The following is a 20662-nucleotide window of genomic DNA, read 5'->3' as shown; positions in this document are numbered from 1 at the left end:
GGGTAGGTGAGATGGGGCAAAATTTCTTTTAATGTCTTCAAGTGTTGTTTAAAAGCTTTGTGGTCGGATACTTTACTTCCACAATCGGTAATCTATTGTTGCGTTAGTTAAAGTTTACCTTGGGAGACCAGATCAAATGCTAGTTTACCGATGACATAAGAGGCCCCGGCAGTGTGGTTTATATGGTAAACTAAGTAATTTCTTTAATACTGTTGTTCATGGGTAGTTGCCTGGATACATGAAGTTTACCGTTTCTGGAGACTTGCTATAGATGCGAGATTGATCTCCAACATTAGTGTCCTCATGCTGGATCCACGGATTGTTGGGTTACTAGGCAGAGATGACAGGTAGAGGTCAAAGGTTACATTGGTATTGTGTTCTGGGTAAGCAGACAAGTTGGAATGATGTATTTTTACAAAGTGCAATTTGATTGGTTCTGGGTAAAAGAAGAATTTTACTTTACAATTTACAGTAGGACAAAGCAAAGCATTGAACACAACCCCCCCCCACCCCCCAAAAAACTCACCAGTAACTGCTTTTCCTTATTGATAGCACTTGGACCAAGTGCTTTAATTGCAATAATTTGTAAGTAACTGTATATTCCTTGTGTATGTGTGTGTACAGTACATGCGTGTGTGTATCTCTGTGTTTGTGTTAATTGTAATTGGTATTGGTATTACTTTCCTGTTAATCCTGCATTCTAGAAATGCATTTTTTTCACCATAAAAACAAGAAGGCACCCAAGGATAAACAAAATAATTATTTAAATTGATCTCCTCAGATGACAAGCTTCAAAAACTGTATATAATTTTGTTCCGGTGTCTGAAATATCCTGGGAAATCAACGGAAAGGTCGTTCTGCAACCTTCTCGTGGGTCCAACCACATACCGTCCAGTAGTATTTAAAGTTAAGTTAATCTATTACATTGTGTGCTCAGTCATCTTTTTGTACAGGTCTATCAGTTTTTTCTCTTCCATTTTCTTTCTCAGGTAACCCTCAAATCTACAACAACCAGGCTAGATTTGAGCCTCACAATCATGGAAACCAAGGGATGGCCAGTGGGCCTATGATGGGCCACATGGGCATGCAAAATATCATACATGGGAATGGGTACGTGGTGTACCCTCCAGATGGTACCACATGTAAGTATCCTCACTATAGTACTAGGAACAGCAGACTTAGTGACACCATGCGCCACTTGGTAAACGGCTTCACGGTCATCCGTAGTGAACCCCAAACTTTGGTGAACATTCTTAACTTCCTAAAAGCTTTCAATTTTAAGTAAAAGAGAGAGAGGAAGAAAAACCCTATTATTTACTGCGCTTCTCTCTTAACCTGTCTCCCACTCCACATCTGCACTTCCCCATCTACCTAACTACACACTTTACTTTCTAACTAACTGCTTCAATATCTAAGTACTTTCAAATATCCATTGTAGGTAATTGTATTTAATACAGTTACCTACAATGGATATTTGAAAGTACTTAGATATTATATTATTATATATATAAAGTTTACAGGGCCTGATGTTTTGATCCTGGCAGGGTTGTCGTCTGAGATTGTTAACTAGTAGTATTTAACTTAGTATTAATAATGACAAGTAATTTTCACCAGATTTCTGGACACTTGTGCTAGCTAGCATTCACAGACATGGAGAAGTGTTAACACTGTGAAAAAAAAACTGAATGACTGTGTCATGATGGCAGATTGCTTGTTAGTGATGGGAACTTCCTTACTGTACAGTGTAAGTGAATAGCTTGAATGAGTGACCATTATTGGATGTTCTAGATAGCATTTTTGTGTGCAATACTGATGCCATTAACATAATTCCCCAATCCTCATTCATTGTTAGCTATAGATTTTCCTTGAATTACCTTTGACTGTTTTGTGCCGTTGTATTATCGCTGTGTGCCCTGAATTATGAAGTGTTCACGAGTCACCAGGATTGCTCTGTATTGTGTTATTGGCATGAGGAGGGCATTGCAAAATTGTAAGGTTGAACGAGTGAACATTATTTGAAGTTCTTGCATATTTGGGTGTGTCATACTTATGAAATCCACAGAATTTTACAAGTCCTCACACTTTAAAAGTCAATGTTCCTTATGTTTCTGTAATATTTCACTTTGATTCGTCAAGTGTGTTAACATTTGTGATTTGGATCATTTCAATGTACGTGGGGTGAAGGGGAGGGGGTGTCGCTATCTAAACATTTACTTTTTGCTCTCTAGAGTTATAGATGGCATGCTGTTATCATTGCTATTAAAATTATGAAGTGGAACACTAAATAAGGAAGCTTTAATAGTAAACATTATGATCATTAAATCTCGCGTTGACTAAACAGGCGATTTAATGATGTGACAGGTGCTCTCAACAGTAGTGTTATTCTTGCAGACAGGGTCTTGCCATAACTTCAGTATGCAGCAATGTGTACATCAATATCCATAGATATGTATACATGTATATCAGCAACTGTGATTGGTCAATCTGGTATGGAATGAGGGCGTTGTGGTTAAGACTTGTGATGGTAGGATTGTGGGTTCTAATCCTCACCAGATCACCATGCGGTGTCCTATAATATATATATTCATAATTTAATTCATTTCAGATTATTTTGTCATGTTCATCAGTCCTGTACCTCTTTTAACTAAATATTCAGTGGTTCATTGGTATCTCAGCCAGTTGGAATAATTTCCCTAATGCTAAATACCACTCTAAACTGTACTTCAATATCATGCTCTCAAAGCACTAGTATTAACAGTACAAACAGTTCCTTACCTTGATCTGATAGAAACATCATATTCATACTGCTCGTACTGACAATACGAGTGCTCTGAAAACTGGATATGACACTACAACTGGTCAGGTATCTTCTAGTGTATTTGTTCATAATTTAATTAATTTCGGATTAATTTATAATGTTCATTTGTACTGTAATACTGTGGCTCTTTTTGATTGGCAATGACAAACGCATGTGCTTAACATCTTACAAGGTGAGAGCCTTTCCACACCGGTAGATTGGTTCCCCTGTGTATTTTCACAAACAGGAATCCTTTAGTCATCGCTGTAGATAATCTGATATTAAAATAGTTAAAATAAATATCTAGGACTTCAAAGAGAAACAAATTTTTCAAAAGACGGCACTGGACGAAAAATTGTTGAATGTTGGGTTCCGCAAGGCTACAGAAGATTTGTCAAACAGTCACCAAAAATAGGTTTTCTTAACAGTACGCAGATGATAATTGCTACCAGTTGAATGATTAATTCATGAGAATTTTTTTTTTCTTTTTTTTTCCAGCTACTCCTTTACCAAGTGAGAGACCAGTTGGCTGTAAAACGGTCATTTTCGCAGAAGTACCTTTTAAAGTCACAGGAGAGATGCTAGTTGATCTCTGTGAAAGGGTCGCCGGGTCAGTGGACTCATTTGAAAGGTCAAACGGGCCGTTCTGCCAGGTCAGATTCCGTGATCAAGTTTCCATTGACAGGATATTTTCTCTTCATGGTAAAATATTTTTGTTTCTTACAAAAAAACTTTGTCTCTTTTGCTCTGTTAACTCGCCACAAAAGAAATTTGCATTCACAAATTGTTTGTTACTTAATGTAAAAAGAATATTTAATATGAACAGAAAGATAGATGGTTGTTCACTGACTTGGTAATGTTAACTTTGCCTCCTGCACTCGAGCGTGTCTGGGAGGCTTTCGAGCATCTGTTGTAAGGTTTGAACCAACTTACGAGCTGAATATTGACACATTGCTAAGGTAGAATAAGGTGAATAAAGAGAGTAAAACGACCTGACGGCCATGCTTTGAGCCGTGCTGTCAATACCTGAACAATTGCACCCCACCCAACCACAGGAAGGGATACAGTTTGAATGCTCCCAAGTAACATGGTCATACCAAGGGGGTAGGAAGCTTCCAAAAAGTGTGGGGCACAACATCAGAGGGACACTTTCTCATTCCACAACCACCACTCGTTATACTATGAACCGATGAACACCTGTCATATCACCTAAGTATATATTTTGTGTTAGTATGCTATCAACACTATTATTGTGCGCTGCAACATTGATTTTTTATTTATTGAGATTGTCTATTGTTAACCGTGCTACAAAAAGATATGGGATGCCATTTTAAAAATAGCATGTACAGACTAAAATAAATAATTAAAATAAGATATTAAACTTAACAAAGGCTTAAGATATCCAAAAGACAGCTCCCCCTCTGGCTCCTACCCCCCTGGTCATAACGTATTGCAGGCAACTTTGGAAAAACTTACGAACCAGCCAGACCAGATTTGTTGGAAATTTACACAGTCCAGGAGTTCAAGATGCAAAAGATAAAAGGGAAAATATAGTGCAATAAAAAAAATATAAAGAGCAGAACAGCAAGATATTGAAACGATGTTAAGTGTTTTATAAAAAAATAAAAAAAATGAGAAAACAGCAGAATGTTTGATTTTCATTCCATTGTGAGGTTTCCTTTAGTATCAAGGGAGCCCCGTTTCCCACTTTTGCAAATAAGAGTGGGAACTCACCACTACAAGTAAACTTGCACAAGAAATTTGGCAAGGTTTTCAAAACCAGGTAACCGGTTTACGATAACAGTTGAAGGTGTTGAAGTACTGTCATTCTGACCAAAAGTTCAATTTTTTCACTGGTTGTTCTTAAGAAATTAAGACCATAGTTGGTAAGTTGTGATCCGATTCGAGCACTATAGTGTGAGGTCCTGTTCTCTTCTGCTTTCTCTGTTAGTGTTTTCTCTTTGTTTTTTCGTCAGGCATGCACATCTGTGTAAACAACAATAAATCTCGAGCGTTCAGTGGAATGGTGCTGGTAGACTACGTACAGAATCCGAACGATCTACGAGACTACGAACTGGAACAGCGCCGCATAATGAGAGAGCTGCAACACGAAGCGGCGAGCGAGGAGATACCCATTGTGGACTTCACCAGAGCATTTATAGATGAAGTGACGGAAAGAATCAAAGGTGGGGAAGACTATGGAAGTCAATCAAATAAAGACATATTATAGAAATATTACAGGAATATTATAGAAATATTACAGAAATATTATAGAAATATAAATTAGTGACTGAAAGAATCAATGTGGGAAGACTATGGAAGTTAATCAAATATAGACATATTATATTACAGAAATATTATAGAAATATTACAGAAATATTATAGAAATAAATTATAGAAATAAATTAGTGACCAAAAGAATCAAAGGTGGGAACACTATGGAAGTTAATCAACTAAAGACATATTACAGAAATATTATAGAAATTTTATAGAATATTATAGAAATATTATAGAAATTAATTAGTTATTTCAACTAAACATAAAATATTAACTTTTGAGTTATATTTTTGTTAACAAAATAAATATGTATATGCATAATTTTGTATTCATCTATGAGACGGTCAATTCCTCTACTCTGGCATTGATCCATCGAAAAAGAACCAAAAAATATTTATAGAACGGATTATAATTTACATGCATCACATTCTTATTTATTGGTAAATTAGTTGTCTTTTAAATGGTATCCTCAAGTTTTTATACTGAACTGATACTGAAGTGGTTCATTCCTTGTCTTCTTTCACATTTACGAAACTTTGAGGCTCGTCTTTTATACCTCAGACAGGAATGACGCTTACAGCCTTGTTGGAAGCTTAATGTTTTCCATTTTTTCTCCCTTCAATTCAGGAGAAAATATCGCAGGAGGCTGTGTGAACATTCTGATAACCTGGTTGGAGAGAGGACATTGCACCAAGAAAACAGCGAGTACCTTTTATCGTCTCATCTCACTCACAAATAGGTATGGTACTTTCGGAATATTAGCTCGGTGTATGTATCATTAGTCATATACGGATATCTAAGGCTGAGATTTAAAGTAATCTACAATACAGAGCCCTGTGAAACTGAACATGTTGATCTTCTGTTTCTGTTAGGTACTCGTTAAAAACCCCTCTTGGGTATCATAACAAGGATGTTGGTGCGCAGCGCAGCAGTGCTAATAATAATTCGTGGGCAATCTTGTCTTAAACACCTCAAGACTAGGGCTCTCCTAAACGGCCAAGGATTGCATATTCCAGTCTTTTATAGTCGTAGGATAGAAACTATATTGAAAAGCATGATGATTATGTTGAATTTGTGTATAGCGGCCACGCCTATACACAAATTCCACTAATTGTGTGACTTTCCAATGAACACGGACTTAATAAATACTATATTCTTCTATGGCCTGTGAAATGGACTTTCATTTAATAATTGCAACGCTTCATTGATTAAGCATGATATGGACAAAGGAGCTACACCACTTTACGGCAACACATAGTAACATGTACTATCTGACGCTGTGTTGATTGGACATAACCTCATATTCAAATGAATCAGATGTTTGTATACATGATGGAGGAGCAAATACTTATATTTGGTTGTCATGGTTATGCAGGAGATGAGGTTTTGACAGTTTTGGTTTTTCAAGTCGTAAATGAAATCAATGCAAACCGGCCTCCGTAGATTTTTAGGAATTGTCCCATAGCTTTCTTGTGTATTTGAGATGTGTTTATAAGTTTAATATGTCATGATTTGATTTGCTACTGTACAGTGCTTGTAATGCTGTTTGATTATATCTTCCTTCTTCAGCCATGTGAAGAGACTTCAAAATGACAAGATCCAAGTTGAAGAAATCTTTAACCAAGCCAGGCAGCAGTATGTAGCATCTAAGGATAGCATTGTCATGCAGTGTAAGTAACTCCTAGCCAGGCAGCAGTATGTAGCATCTAAGGATAGCATTGTCATGCAGTGTAAGTAACTCCAAGTCAGGCAGCAGTACATAGCATCTTAGTATAGCAGTGTTATGCAGTGTAAGTAACTCCAAGCCAGGCAGCAGTATGTAGCATCTAAGGGTAGCATTGTCATGCAGTGTAAGTAACTCCAAGCCAGGCAGCAGTATGTAGCATCTAAGGGTAGCATTGTCATGCAGTGTAAGTAACTCCTAGCCAGGCAGCAGTACGAAGCATCTAAGGGTAGCATTGTTATGCAGTGTAAGTAACTCCAAGCCAGCCAGCAGTACGTAGCATCTAAGGGTAGCATGGTTCATTCAGTGTAAGTAACTCCAAGCCAGCCAGCAGTATGTAGCATCTAAGGGTAGCATTGTCATGCAGTGTAAGTAACTCCTAGCCAGGCAGCAGTACGTAGCATCTAAGGGTAGCATTGTTCATGCAGTGTAAGTAACTCCTAGCCAGGCAGCAGTATGTAGCATCTAAGGGTAGCATTGTCATGCAGTGTAAGTAACTCCAAGCCAGGCAGCAGTACGTAGCATCTAAGGGTAGCATTGTTCATGCAGTGTAAGTAACTCCTAGCCAGGCAGCAGTATGTAGCATCTAAGGGTAGCATTGTCATGCAGTGTAAGTAACTCCAAGCCAGGCAGCAGTACGTAGCATCTAAGGGTAGCATTGTTCATGCAGTGTAAGTAACTCCTAGCCAGGCAGCAGTACGTAGCATCTAAGGGTAGCATTGTCATGCAGTGTAAGTAACTCCTAGCCAGGCAGCAGTACGTAGCATCTAAGGGTAGCATTGTTCATGCAGTGTAAGTAACTCCTAGCCAGGCAGCAGTATGTAGCATCTAAGGGTAGCATTGTCATGCAGTGTAAGTAACTCCAAGCCAGCCAGCAGTACGTAGCATCTAAGGGTAGCATTGTTCATGCAGTGTAAGTAACTCCTAGCCAGGCAGCAGTATGTAGCATCTAAGGGTAGCATTGTCATGCAGTGTAAGTAACTCCTAGCCAGGCAGCAGTACGTAGCATCTAAGGGTAGCATTGTTCATGCAGTGTAAGTAACTCCTAGCCAGGCAGCAGTATGTAGCATCTAAGGGTAGCATTGTCATGCAGTGTAAGTAACTCCAAGCCAGGCAGCAGTACGTAGCATCTAAGGGTAGCATTGTTCATGCAGTGTAAGTAACTCCAAGCCAGGCAGCAGTATGTAGCATCTAAGGGTAGCATTGTCATGCAGTGTAAGTAACTCCAAGCCAGGCAGCAGTATGTAGCATCTAAGGGTAGCATTGTTCATGCAGTGTAAGTAACTCCTAGCCAGGCAGCAGTATGTAGCATCTAAGGGTAGCATTGTCATGCAGTGTAAGTAACTCCTAGCCAGGCAGCAGTACGTAGCATCTAAGGGTAGCATTGTTCATGCAGTGTAAGTAACTCCTAGCCAGGCAGCAGTATGTAGCATCTAAGGGTAGCATTGTCATGCAGTGTAAGTAACTCCAAGCCAGCCAGCAGTACGTAGCATCTAAGGGTAGCATTGTTCATGCAGTGTAAGTAACTCCTAGCCAGGCAGCAGTATGTAGCATCTAAGGGTAGCATTGTCATGCAGTGTAAGTAACTCCAAGCCAGGCAGCAGTACGTAGCATCTAAGGGTAGCATTGTTCATGCAGTGTAAGTAACTCCTAGCCAGGCAGCAGTATGTAGCATCTAAGGGTAGCATTGTCATGCAGTGTAACTCCAAGCCAGCCAGCAGTACGTAGCATCTAAGGGTAGCATTGTCATACAGTGTTAGTAACTCCAAGCCAGGGTATCATCTAAGGATAGCATTGTTATGCAGTGTAACTCTAAGCCAGCCAGCAGTACGTAGCATCTAAGGATAGCATTGTCATGCAGTGTGAATAAATTGGGTTTGGTTTAGTATTAATAATTTGAGTGTGTTCAAGCAATAAACAAATGCTGAGCTATTGGTTTTTATTGTTCAGGTAAGTGAGTACATACAGGAATAAAGAAACATATTGTTGGTTGTTTATGGTAGAGAAGGCAGGATCTTTCATGAGGACCGAGTTATGACCAACCAGACCCCACCCCTCAGAATCAACGCTTGGAATACACAACGAAAAAACATAATTCCATCTCCGTTGGCAATCTCCAAAATATGTACGTAAATGTTCTGATGTCTGGAACCCATTTTTAGGTCATGTCCTATGGTGTGTTGGCCATCAGTTAATGGCCTGAAATATGGATAAAAGCATAAGAAAGTAATGGAAAGGAAAAAGACACTTTTCCTTAACTGCCATGACAATATTAGTATCACACATGCTACCATAAATTTCCACCCATGTGACAGCCGTAGTGTCACATGTGTCGTTAAAACTGTCTCATGTGACAACCATAGTGTCACATGCAGTGATATGGTTCACGTGTAATGGAAATAGCTGATACTGCATGCCGTCCCTACGCTGAAGGCCTTGCAATATCACACCATCGTGGTTTCTAGTTTTGTATGGTATCGGTCGGTCGATGAAAGATTGTCCGCGCATGACAGAGGGCATACAAACGAGAGATGCCATTGGTTGTAACAGACCACGCCTTTATTACACAGCGACGTCGCTCTCAGTGATTGTACAACATGCAAGGATAGTAACGACACACAAACATGTTGTGTGAATGGTGAAGAAGAAAAAAACAGCAGTAGTAGTCCAGTACAGTAGAAATTTCATCACAAAAAACAACAAATAAGTAAGAAGAATATTGATCAAATTAATGTAGGTTTTTTGTTGTTGTTTTTTCTGTGCAATAACTGTCCATTTTTTTTCCATTTTTGTACACTGCGTTTGGCAGTCTCGAGACATTTCATATCGGCCATTCTTAAAGAGGGTTTTTAAGTTCAGGTGAGGAGGAGGAGGAGGAGGAGGAGTACCTGTAAGGTATCAGGCTCTCAGAGTTTCTCTGGTGTTACGCATCACCATGGAGACAGCTGCGGTCTCGATCTTTGGTTTGTATGTTTTCGTCGTTGCTAGTGCTCATTGATAAGAGCAGCTGAATGTTATATCTCCCCGACAGTAACACTCATCGAGCAAGTCTTCACAAGCGCAGCTAAGAAAAAGGTTTGGGACCATTTCACGAAAGCTCAGAGGAAAAGTTTGGACCAGTGGAGTCGAGCTGTGAAGGTAAAGTCAGTACAGTGAAAAGGCATGAAACAGTCGATGGTTTGTACTGCTCGGCAAAATTGTTTTGGGGTTTTTCCAGAAATATATCCCTTTAAGAAAAAGATTTCATAAATTGTGACAATTCAAGAATATGAAAATAGTAGAACTTAATTTGGTGAAGATGTTTTAAAAATTCAGCAATTTAAGCAGAAAGTGTGGCAACATGGTTGAGGGACATTGATAATCGTCCTCATCTTATAAACAACCTTTCATCAGTGGCTTTCGGGATTGCAAACTTTTCTTCTATTTGGAGAGAAGCAACTCTTGTCACATGCAATAATCCAATCTAAATTTCAAAGGCATGAGAAAATGATATAATTTGAATTAAAATGAAATGAAAAATGCCACAATGTGGTACAAACCAGGACTGCTATGCCTTCTCTCTAAAATTCTTCATTTTTAGAGCTCTTAGTTAGTAGATAACTTCTTTTTACCCCCTTCATCTGGTGCAAGACCTTGCTAGGACCACCCTTCTCCCATAGATTAAAAGGTAGCTGGCACACTGGGTTTCTGTTAACACTAGCCTTTTGTTCCCTTTTTTTTTGCTTGAAGATCACTGCTAGTTCATTCAGCCTACCAAAAGAAGTGCCCCCTTTAATATTTACCTACATTTTCCAGTTTTAGTTACCTATTTTACTTTGTTTAACAGCTTATTACTTTAGTTGAAACTGCTTGAGCCATTTTTCTAAAACACAAATATGTTACTGCCTGTGACCTATGCTCCTAGGAGACCAAATCTTGGTTGTCTCTCCCGTAGTTTAAAAATTTGATGCAAAGATGATCATGTTGTCACAAGAATTGTCTTCAAAAATATTCCCCATCTGAGATAGATTTTGATGGTGTTTTCAAGCTTAGGATAAAATGGCCATCTGGACCAGATCAGGTGAGAGATGAGTATATTAAACAAAACAAAAAATTTGGAAGATTATGTGAACTGTTAATTATTTGATCATAAGCACATGATTTCATGGTTATGCGTATAATTAAGCTTATAATTTAGCTTATCTGGGAGAACGCCAAACGTCAGACATGGAAATAAACTGACATCGGAGAGATCGTCTCGGATCCAGCAGCCTGGCGAAGGTACCCAGACAAGAGGTAAGTCTCAGTCCAAGGTATAGGCTGTCTTGGGAAAGATCAAATGAGTGGTACCTTGGAGAGATACCTTGGTCATCAAGGTAAGAAGTGATGCATCTTGTTGCCACGCTCTTCAAGTTTAAAATAAATGCTCAATATTTATTTGAGGTTTGGAAAGGGGAGGGGGGATAACATTTACGATAGAGGGATAACCGAACTACCGAATTGAGTTGGAAATGGTAGGTGGGTAGTTGTGTTAGGCCCAGTGGGATCTGGGTGCTGAGGAGGGTGTGGATCTGGGTGTTGGAGGGTTGGATGGGGGGAGGTGATGTGTTACATCATTGTGTTTTGTTTTGCATCGGTGTAACTACCTCCCCAATTTCCATCGGATATTGGTCTTCTCGCCATAATGCTACTATTTCTTCTTTTATTTTTTTCTCGATATTCATTGTTTATAAATGCTTAGTCACCTTGGCGTCATGTGCTTTAAACAATCTGGTTCTTTCATTTTTGGGGTTGAGTATGGTGAGACTTGTCACCCTTATAGTAAGTTAAATGATAGATATTGTACTGTATTACAAAAAGTGTTTGCCATCAGTTTAAATACACTTATACATTGGTTTATATGTAAATTGATTTGAAGTTAAACCCTGCCCCATATGCATACATATATATATATATATTTATATATGTATATATTTATATATAGCTATATATATATATATATATATATATATATACATATATATATATGTATATATATATATCTATATATATAGCGCTATATATATAAATATATATTTATAGCTCTATATATATATATATATATATTTATAGCTCTCTATATATATATATATATATATATTTATAGCTCTATATATATATTTATAGCTCTATATATATATTTATAGCTCTATATATATATATATATAGTAAAAATTCAGATAGTTGAGTAATCCTTTCTCTCGTCGTAAACTATGGATATTTGAAAATTAGTGAGAGATTTCTAGCCAGAGATCAGGATTGTGAAAATGATAAAGATTGATGTTGATAATGATATTTAGTGTCTGTTAGTGTCATGGTACTGTCTATGGTGACAATATTGGTCAACTGAAAATTTGTTGGTGCTTGTTACTCCCAAACAAAATGAAATGATTAAAATGTAAATTTAATAAAATTAGTCACATGTTACCCAAAGTTCCGATATAGGAAACTATTACTTCCATAAACCTGTCAACAACACTCCCAAGTTCAAAGCAGACAAATTTTGCCTTCTCAGCACAGACTATAATAATATTGTTAATTTGTACCATAATGTCTCAACATTAAAGCCTGGGGAAGTGGTAACTTCTAAAAGCAGATGTCAATAAACTGTAAAATACGTATTATCCACAAATCGTAGCTTTCAGGGTGAGTCATAATACTGTATTGTATTTATACATTCAGTATTAACATGCAGTAGCTAGACTTTAGTAAAAGCTCGGTGGACCAATGGGTAATTGCTTTAGGCCCACTCGTACTTGAATTCCAATTTAATTCCATGGTGTAGCCTAGAGAGTTGATTTGTTAAACTATCAGTCAGTGTTACCTCCGTATAACTCTTTAGGGCCTGCGTATCTTTCCAGGATTTGAGATCGACAGAAGAGAAAGAGATTAGACCGGAAGAGGCGGGAGAAGCCGACATGGAGCTTGACTCAGAGGATGAAGATGCAGGAAGGAGGCCGACTAAACAATCCCATTGGAACCAGCAACCTCCGAGACCGGTGATGACCTCGGCGGCTGGGATATCTGATGAGATCACAGAGATAATCGATCTGAGTGACGAAGAAGAAGAAGACGAAGACGCAGAATCAAAGACGGATGAGGCGGAGCAAAGCGTACAAGAGAAAGACGACAGTTCTTTGGAAAAGAGACTCGTAGAAACACCGGTGGTGGAGGATGCCCCTCCCAAGAAGAGGGCAAAAGTTAACGAACCAGAAATAACCATCGTAATACAGAAAGATACGGAACCTGTGATCAGAAGTGAAGATGAACAGACTAATACAGAGCTAGAGAAATCAGGGACCGAAATTCAAACAGGTATGGCCAAATGATCCCGTGTCTGGGGAAAGTGCCTTTTTTTTGATCGGGGCATGGAGGGTCAATGATTGTTGTATCATCCGTACTGTTATCTATTTGTTAAGCTGTCCATTGTCTTGTTCAAATTGTCTTTCTTATGGGGTCACACGGAACTACCTGCAAAAAAATATGATCTTCTGCTTATTTCCAAAAAATGTTTAATTTTTGTTGAAGTTACAATTTAAAATTACTGGCTGGTTGAAGCTGGCTTGGTAAAATAAATTGGTGGTTGCAAAAGTAGTTAAGTCAGTTAAAATATAACTTTTTTATAGCTTTTTTCCAAGCACCAGACATCGTTTCCTTAATAGCTACTTTTAAATGGTGACAACAAGGTTGTAATATTTCAAAAGTGACAAACTGTAACTCTCTTGGTGTGCCAAGAGTGTGACAAAATCTCAAACTTATCTTGTTTTTTAGTCTGAATATTTCTGCGAAAGAGTTTTCACAAATGAATTACTTTAAGAACCAACTATGAATTCATTTTGATGAGTCAGGTAGTTTGTTGGAAAATTATCAAGAAAGATAAAAAAATTTAGACCCCTGCTTTTGACAAAGGTCTAAAGTGGTTAAAAATAAAATGCAAAATATTCTCGACATGTCAGAATTCATCAGCCAATCAAACTAGAGTAGGAACAGTGTTAAAATGTTTGCCATTGACACGTTCCTGTTGCAAGCCGTATCAACGCTTTATCACTTGGCTTGCAACGCCTGCATAGCAGATGGACCCCACCACGTGAGATGGAAATTTGCATATAAAAAATATGGGCTTGTAGTTGTTATGATCAGGTTGCTGGGTTAAGTACCACTCAGTTGCATAACTTTCTGAGTTGAGAAGCATTCTTAATAGCATTCAATATGGAAGAACAACATTAATAGCTTATATACAAGAGTCCTCCCTTGAGTGTTGTAACCTTGATATCCTTCTACAAGAATCACTCATAGTGGCAGTTTCAAAGCAGAATGCATCCTGTCTTTGCTTCCAAGAGATTTAGTCAGAATGAGAAGGCTATTGCAGTGTAATATTTGAGACTTTGCATAATGGTTTTGCATAATGGTAAAATTTACATTGATGGTAAAAATTTGCATAATGGTAACATTCATCTGGGGAAACAAATCCTTAATGATATGATACCCTCAAACAGGTGATAATCTCTGCTTTAAATTATGGGTTTTGTTCAGATCACAACTTTTGAAGGAACTGGGGAGGAAGGGGGGGGGGGGTGGGGGTAGGGGGCTTGTATCGGTTAGAGAAGAAATTGGATATGGAAGAGCCTGTGAATTATGAGGGTGACTTTTTAATTGTTTAGATATTGATGGAGAAATTGATGGAAGAGAGTCTTTTTATTCTCATCAATTCCTGCAGATGAAGAAGGAGATGAAGACAAAGAGATTTCCGAGTTGAGAAAGGAGAATAGAGAGATGAAGGCCCAGCTGGAGGCGTTAAAGAGAGAGGAGGCATCCATGAAAGAGAAGGAAACACAGATCAAAGCTTTACAACTGGCATTTGTGAATATGCAACAGGTAAAATCTAAAAACACTGAAAAGTGCAAAAATTAGTTTGGATTATTCCTTCTTTTCTCCGGTCATTCATGTTTTGCTTTAAGGAACACTTTTGATAGATGTATTACAATTTTATCTTGCATTTAAGTAGCTTTTGACATCATGAAAGGTGTGTTAAAAAAACATTTGATGTTTTATTTTGTTTCGTTAGTATCTTGAAAAAAAACCCTCCAAAACACAGAGAAATATGACCTGCCCTTCAACTCATTCTTATTGAAAGTATGAAAAATGTTCTCCATAAAGTCATATTTTTTTTTAAGTGCCCATTGTAGATTATTGTTAATTATTCATTGCCCATTGTTAATTATTCTATTCTGTCCACAGCAACTAAAAGAAGCAAAATCCAAGTTGAAGAATGAAGAAGAAAATAGAAAGGCTAGAGAATTAGAGGTAAGAAAAACAGAATCTCACTTGAATTGTTCTTAAAGTCTCAATCTGTGTGTTTGCCAAATTTTAACTTCAACCTTTCCAGCTAACTGCCCTAAAGGCTCAGTGAAAATAACACCGTTCTATGCAATTTTCATATTAATAATCATTTTTTTTTATTGAGTTATCTGTCGTAACCATTTCGAGCTCAATAAAATATGCCAGAATTTTTTTAACAAGTCCTTATATTCTACAAACTTCAATCGAAATTTGCAAGCCCTGCCCAACAGATCATGCGCCAATAAAATATCTCTGTTTTGTCTACGACCGGTAGGCCTGTGTGCTAGCCTGTGTTAAGACACCATATTGTATTGAGTGTTCCTTATTTAAGGTATCTTCAGTTGATTGCAACCTAGGATGGCAGAAGTTTTGTGGTTTCTATAGCTTAGAATATTACATTTAATTCCATAATTTGGACATCAGTCGGTACAACCTTAATAAAGCGTGCCAATCCTCATAACTGTCTACTAAGAATTGTGAGTTTTATTTAAGATTTTTTGTATTAATATGGCCCTTTAGTGAGTTCTATATATTAAAACACCCTAATTGAGTTAAAGATTCCTGTTTATAAAATAGGAAAAGACATGAAGCTACCTTGTTTCAGGATTGCTCGACCAGAAAAAAGAAAGGGATATAAAAAAAGGGTCAATGATCGGAAGTAGATCAGCTCCTTAGATGCGATCCGGATTTTTCTCGTCGCAACAAATTTTAATTGAAGCAAATTTGAGGAAAGAGGAAACATGCTTGTTGTTGTTGTCGAATACTGGTGTTGCCATCTTCTAATATGCAATCTCTTGTATCACGGTCTTAGGTTGCAATCACAGGGTCTTCAGAGGTACAGGGGAGAACCACGGAACCATCAGTTGAAGTAAAGAGAAGCGAGGGAGCCCTGTTGAGTAAGTGACAGCGCTATTTTGCTTTATGAGGGATTTGTAAAAAGGGGTGGGGGAGGGGGGGGGGGTGGCTTCTGTGTGTGTTATTTATGAACCAAGCATCCAGTGCTGGCTGACTGGTAATCCTATTAAACTGCATTGTACATGAGGAGGGGGGGCAAGGGGGCAAAATGATAGTATGTATTAGTAAAACTTCAAGTCTTTGCTGATGTGTTTGTTGAAACAGTGCATAATAAAACATATATCTTGTATATTGCCCTGTAAACTGCTATACTGCTATGAAACAACATCTGATATAAAAGTAACCCACCAATGACTCACTGACGTTTTGCAGATTTAATATTCCGCTACCTTTCACAGCAACGTCTGACAGCAGTATACTTGCACCAATTGTATTGTCTTGTGTTAAGAAATTCCAGACAATGGTTCTTCTGTTTTATGACACTTTCCTTTTTGATGAAAACCCATTGTCTTCAAACCCCCTATTGTGAAATATGGCGGTGTTGTTTAACACAGTATAACCATCCATGCATGGTATCGACCGTATTACAATAGAACGTCATTGGTCTTAACAGCAAGACTACGTCACTATCCATTTTTGGGGAAACCCGTTTTCAAACCCCATAGCCGGTATTTTATATCACATTGAATATGTTGGTGGTGTTGTATACAGTTTAACCATCCATGCATGATGCATGGAATTGACTTGAAATACATAATACATCAGTCTTAACAAAAGCAGACACTTCTCAAGAGACCAAATAAATTGTTTGAAAAACGTTTTTTCTTGTGTCGATAACCTCTTGTGAGGTTTTTCTTGTGTCAATAATAATCAACACAAATTCATAAACAGAAAGGTATGTGCTCTATTTTTCTTACAGTTTTTTGTAAGAACCTGTGAAGTTGCTATGTTTACATTTCTGTGGTGTGCAATACCCGGAGGTGAAAAAGCAACAATTTTTTCCCCCTTTGCTAAGGATGTGATGTAACACCAAACACATGTAAAAAAATTACATATCAACATAAAGTAAAATTCCAGCGACGACATTGAGAATAGAAACAGAAGACTGGCAGACAGGCAAAATGACGTAGAGACTTGTTCTACAAATTGCTTATCATAAAGTCACGAATATATATCAGTTTCATGTTTTAATATCACTATCCGAAGTGTCAGCATCTCGGTCAATTTTCCGTAGCATTTGGAATCTGACACTCGATAAATTATTCCCAATCCAGTATCGCATGAGGCTTCCCAAGTTAAGCTTGAATGGAAAATGCAGTCATTTTTTTCTTTTTCTTCACTTAGAAAGTCAAAGTGTCACATTATGGGTAAAATTAGTCTTTTACCTTGTGATGTTAATAACCACTACTACTGTATTCTTAATCTGTTTATGGTAGAAAATCATTTTTTGTCACTCCTAGCCAAATTTGGCTTCCAGAGAATGTGATTGAACACTATATTGAAAAGTTTGAGAGCCTTTTCAGTTTTTTTTTTCCTAAGTCTTCCGCTAGTTTGACTGAACATTATACCCGGACTGTAAATCTGGCATTAGATCATTTCTTGTCTTGTCTTATGTCATGTGACATGTTTAATGTCATGTGATCTCTCTCTCTTTTTACTTCACTTTTCAGGTTTCATTTGCATTTTCCTCCACGCTCATCCATTCGGAGCATCAATCGATTATCTCTACTCGTACCTCTCTCGGTTACACCCCAATATCGTCCTATCCGACATTGACGGTCTCCTGCACGGGTACCCCAACTGCTTCGTCCAAGAGCTCTCGGGGGTCGGGGCATCTCTGGAACGACGGTGGAAATTTGTGGCGTTTGAACATGCTCTGAAGAAGAGCTGAATTTTTGTAACTTTTCAAATGTGAAGTCGGTCTATTCATTTTCAAAGAATGCTCTCCTCGAATTTGACAGAGGAAAAACGAACAAGCCCTGTGCTCGCCTTGTAGATGACATTTCAACGTCTCTAGAAGAAATGAAATACTGCAGGATCTCAGAGATTTGGTCAAGGCTTTTCCTCTTGATGTGATATTGTCCTGAGAAGATGATCAGCATTTGGGAGAGCTTTGAAAATGTTATTTGAATGTCCAGGCTAAGCTTTGAACAGTATTATGACCGGTGCTAACTAACGTTATCAAGGAATGTATTGGGGTGTCGGTGGCTAGATGCAAAAGTGGGATGTACAATCATGTCTACAAAATGAAAATACCTACCCGCAATCGTCGGAGGGTGGTCGACTCTGGTGGTCATTCACATACCTGCCGGCCAATGCTCACAGTGTTATGTGCTGTGTTCGTCGTATCGTCTCCAAATCTCGCTGTCCTGTTCTTGATTGAGCTACACCAAAAAAAAAAATTGTCTCTTTTATGCTTTATCGTCTGTCAGAAAGAGGCCACGATCAAAATTACCAGGATATTTCACGTAAACAAAACTGCGGTGAGATTTTGTGAAATGTTCCAAAATGATATTTTGGTTTCATATTAGCTGCTGTTCTGTGCATTTAAAGACAGTTGTAATGCTTGCAGCAAGTTCTCAGAGACTGAACTGCTCATTTGTATCTGAACTGTTTTGATTTTTCCTTTCTTTTCTTCTCTATTGGACTGCTTTTGATGTAGGAAGCAACTACTGCTTATTGTGGCCATACTTTTTACTACATCTTATTTTACTGAAGAGGTGTTTATATATTATGATGTCAGTGTCTTAACTCGCTCGTGGATGTTCCAAACTTTAAAATTATGATTATGATTATGATGTCCTCTGACATCCTTGTTCTTTATTCTGGGAATGCAAGTGCCCCCAAATAAAATTTTTAAAAAAAGGTGAAATGTTGTTGTTTTAACATTTTTTTTCTTCCTCTTCTTCTTCTTCTGTTAAAGTCATATTATTAACATAAATTTTAATATTTTCGTTTCTAAATCAAATCCATCAAAAAAGTTTTTTTTTTTGTGGTGGTTATATAACAAAGTGGTTGATAGTTGTGCATAATCCTGCATAGGTTTGAAGAGCATGAATGGAACCACATATATACATCTTTGGGACTTTAGGACTTCCCCCTCCCTTCCCCCTTCAGATTAAAACCAAGATGGCACAGCCTTCCCCTCCCTCCCTCACCAAACTGACTGACAATATGTTATAAACATTTCTAATGTATGGTACATAAATAACATGTATTTGTGTTACAACCTAACCTGTAGAAATGTATTTACATTCCACCTTCAAAGATGAACTTATTTCTTTCAAACTATAATTAATTTACCAACAGACTTTACATTCATGCATGAATGAACCCGCTCTGGCATTTAAATATGATCAGGCTGTACAGTAGGTAAACAATGAATACTGTGGCCAATCAACCAGAAAGTTCTTGGTCTTGGTGCTATGCCGTGGCATGTAATCTAATTTTTGTGGTTACTATCCTAGTCGCAGAGCTATTTACTTATCCTTTCAATCTTTTTCTCCCATTCTAAAAGAAAAGACAGACTTGTTGTGTCTGCACAGTTCTGACAATGGCATTGAGGTTTTTCTTGCAATTTTTTAGTCACATGACACCCATGATACCCATTGTTCTGATTAATTCAGTGCTTTATCTGGAAGATCAATGGCAGTTACCTGCTAATATTATAACCATCATGGGGTGGGGTATAGCGTGAAGACTACTGTTGGATACCAGCCAATGCACGGCACTCATTTTGCCTTATCTGTTCAAGAAATAATCATTCTTTAAAACAAAACAATTATGCGTAAAATAAGACAAAGACTAAGCCACAAAGCTTTTCCGGATTAGTGTAACCTGTATTGTAAGGAATTAATTAACAAGGTATTGTTTCAACCTGTCACAGATTTTATGCAGTCAACATCTGATATGGGAACAGTGTATGCTTAATACTGTAGAAGCCCTTTAATACAATGAATTATGTGACCAGACTGATGTTCCATACATGTGCTAGAAAGCTCAAAAATGGTCAAATTTGTGCAACAGTTTACACTTTCTGTCTTTGCAGTCCTCAAAGCATTTCTTCATTTGAGATTCATTCTGTATGTAAACCATTTTCATTGATATCTAAAATACATTTCATAAAAACCTTCCCAGAATATTCTTTAAAAGTCATGTCTGCTGCCTTTGCATAAAAAATGTTCATTAAAATGAAAAGTTCAAGAACTTGATTCCTGTCACAGAAAAAAGCACAATAATCAATATTTTCTACTTCTGCTCGGTGTTTTTTAAACTTTTCGTTACACTAGAAGTCCTTTTCTGGTGTAATTTTCTAATCTTGTCTTTCAGTTTTCTGATGGTGCTATCTCTTTCAATACAACCTCTACACTGAGCTGGTAAACTAATTGCATAACTGTGGTCTTCCTCTAAGTTCACAGGTTCCTCTCTCTCTCTATCTACCTCGGACTTTATCCTCTTCGTAGTAGTTTCGTCGGAAAGTCCCCTTTGATCAGACACGTTCTCCCAGATTCTCTTTCGGACCTCTCTTCTCTCCTTCCGAACCACTTCAAACAATTGCCTAGTCAACATATGCCTTCGGGAGAGTTTCCCGTTATGAGCTTGCGGATAGGCAGACTCGTACCCTAGACGTTCTGTGGGGTCCGGGTTGGCTT

At 37.8% G+C, this 20662-nt stretch overlaps 1 protein-coding gene across 1 annotated transcript in view; it reads left to right on the top strand.

Annotated features, from left to right (window-relative positions):
* LOC139975125 (ecto-NOX disulfide-thiol exchanger 2-like) overlaps nucleotides 1–18608 on the top strand; it is a 29633-nt gene extending 11025 nt beyond the window's left edge. Inside the window, exons 4-14 of the mRNA XM_071982756.1 lie at nucleotides 990–1142; nucleotides 3296–3499; nucleotides 4774–4983; nucleotides 5702–5813; nucleotides 6644–6744; nucleotides 9829–9935; nucleotides 12677–13130; nucleotides 14533–14690; nucleotides 15054–15119; nucleotides 15967–16051; nucleotides 17681–18608. Of these exons, the coding sequence (XP_071838857.1) occupies nucleotides 990–1142; nucleotides 3296–3499; nucleotides 4774–4983; nucleotides 5702–5813; nucleotides 6644–6744; nucleotides 9829–9935; nucleotides 12677–13130; nucleotides 14533–14690; nucleotides 15054–15119; nucleotides 15967–16051; nucleotides 17681–17901 (1871 nt within the window). The 3' untranslated portion in view covers nucleotides 17902–18608. The remainder of the gene's footprint in view (nucleotides 1–989; nucleotides 1143–3295; nucleotides 3500–4773; nucleotides 4984–5701; nucleotides 5814–6643; nucleotides 6745–9828; nucleotides 9936–12676; nucleotides 13131–14532; nucleotides 14691–15053; nucleotides 15120–15966; nucleotides 16052–17680) is intronic.
* Nucleotides 18609–20662: the final 2054 nt, after the last annotated feature.

Source organism: Apostichopus japonicus, chromosome 10 (assembly GCF_037975245.1).
Source record: "Apostichopus japonicus isolate 1M-3 chromosome 10, ASM3797524v1, whole genome shotgun sequence".
NCBI lineage: Eukaryota > Metazoa > Echinodermata > Holothuroidea > Aspidochirotida > Stichopodidae > Apostichopus > Apostichopus japonicus.
Note: the sequence above shows the minus strand (reverse complement) of the source record. Positions and strands in the feature narration are given on the sequence as shown.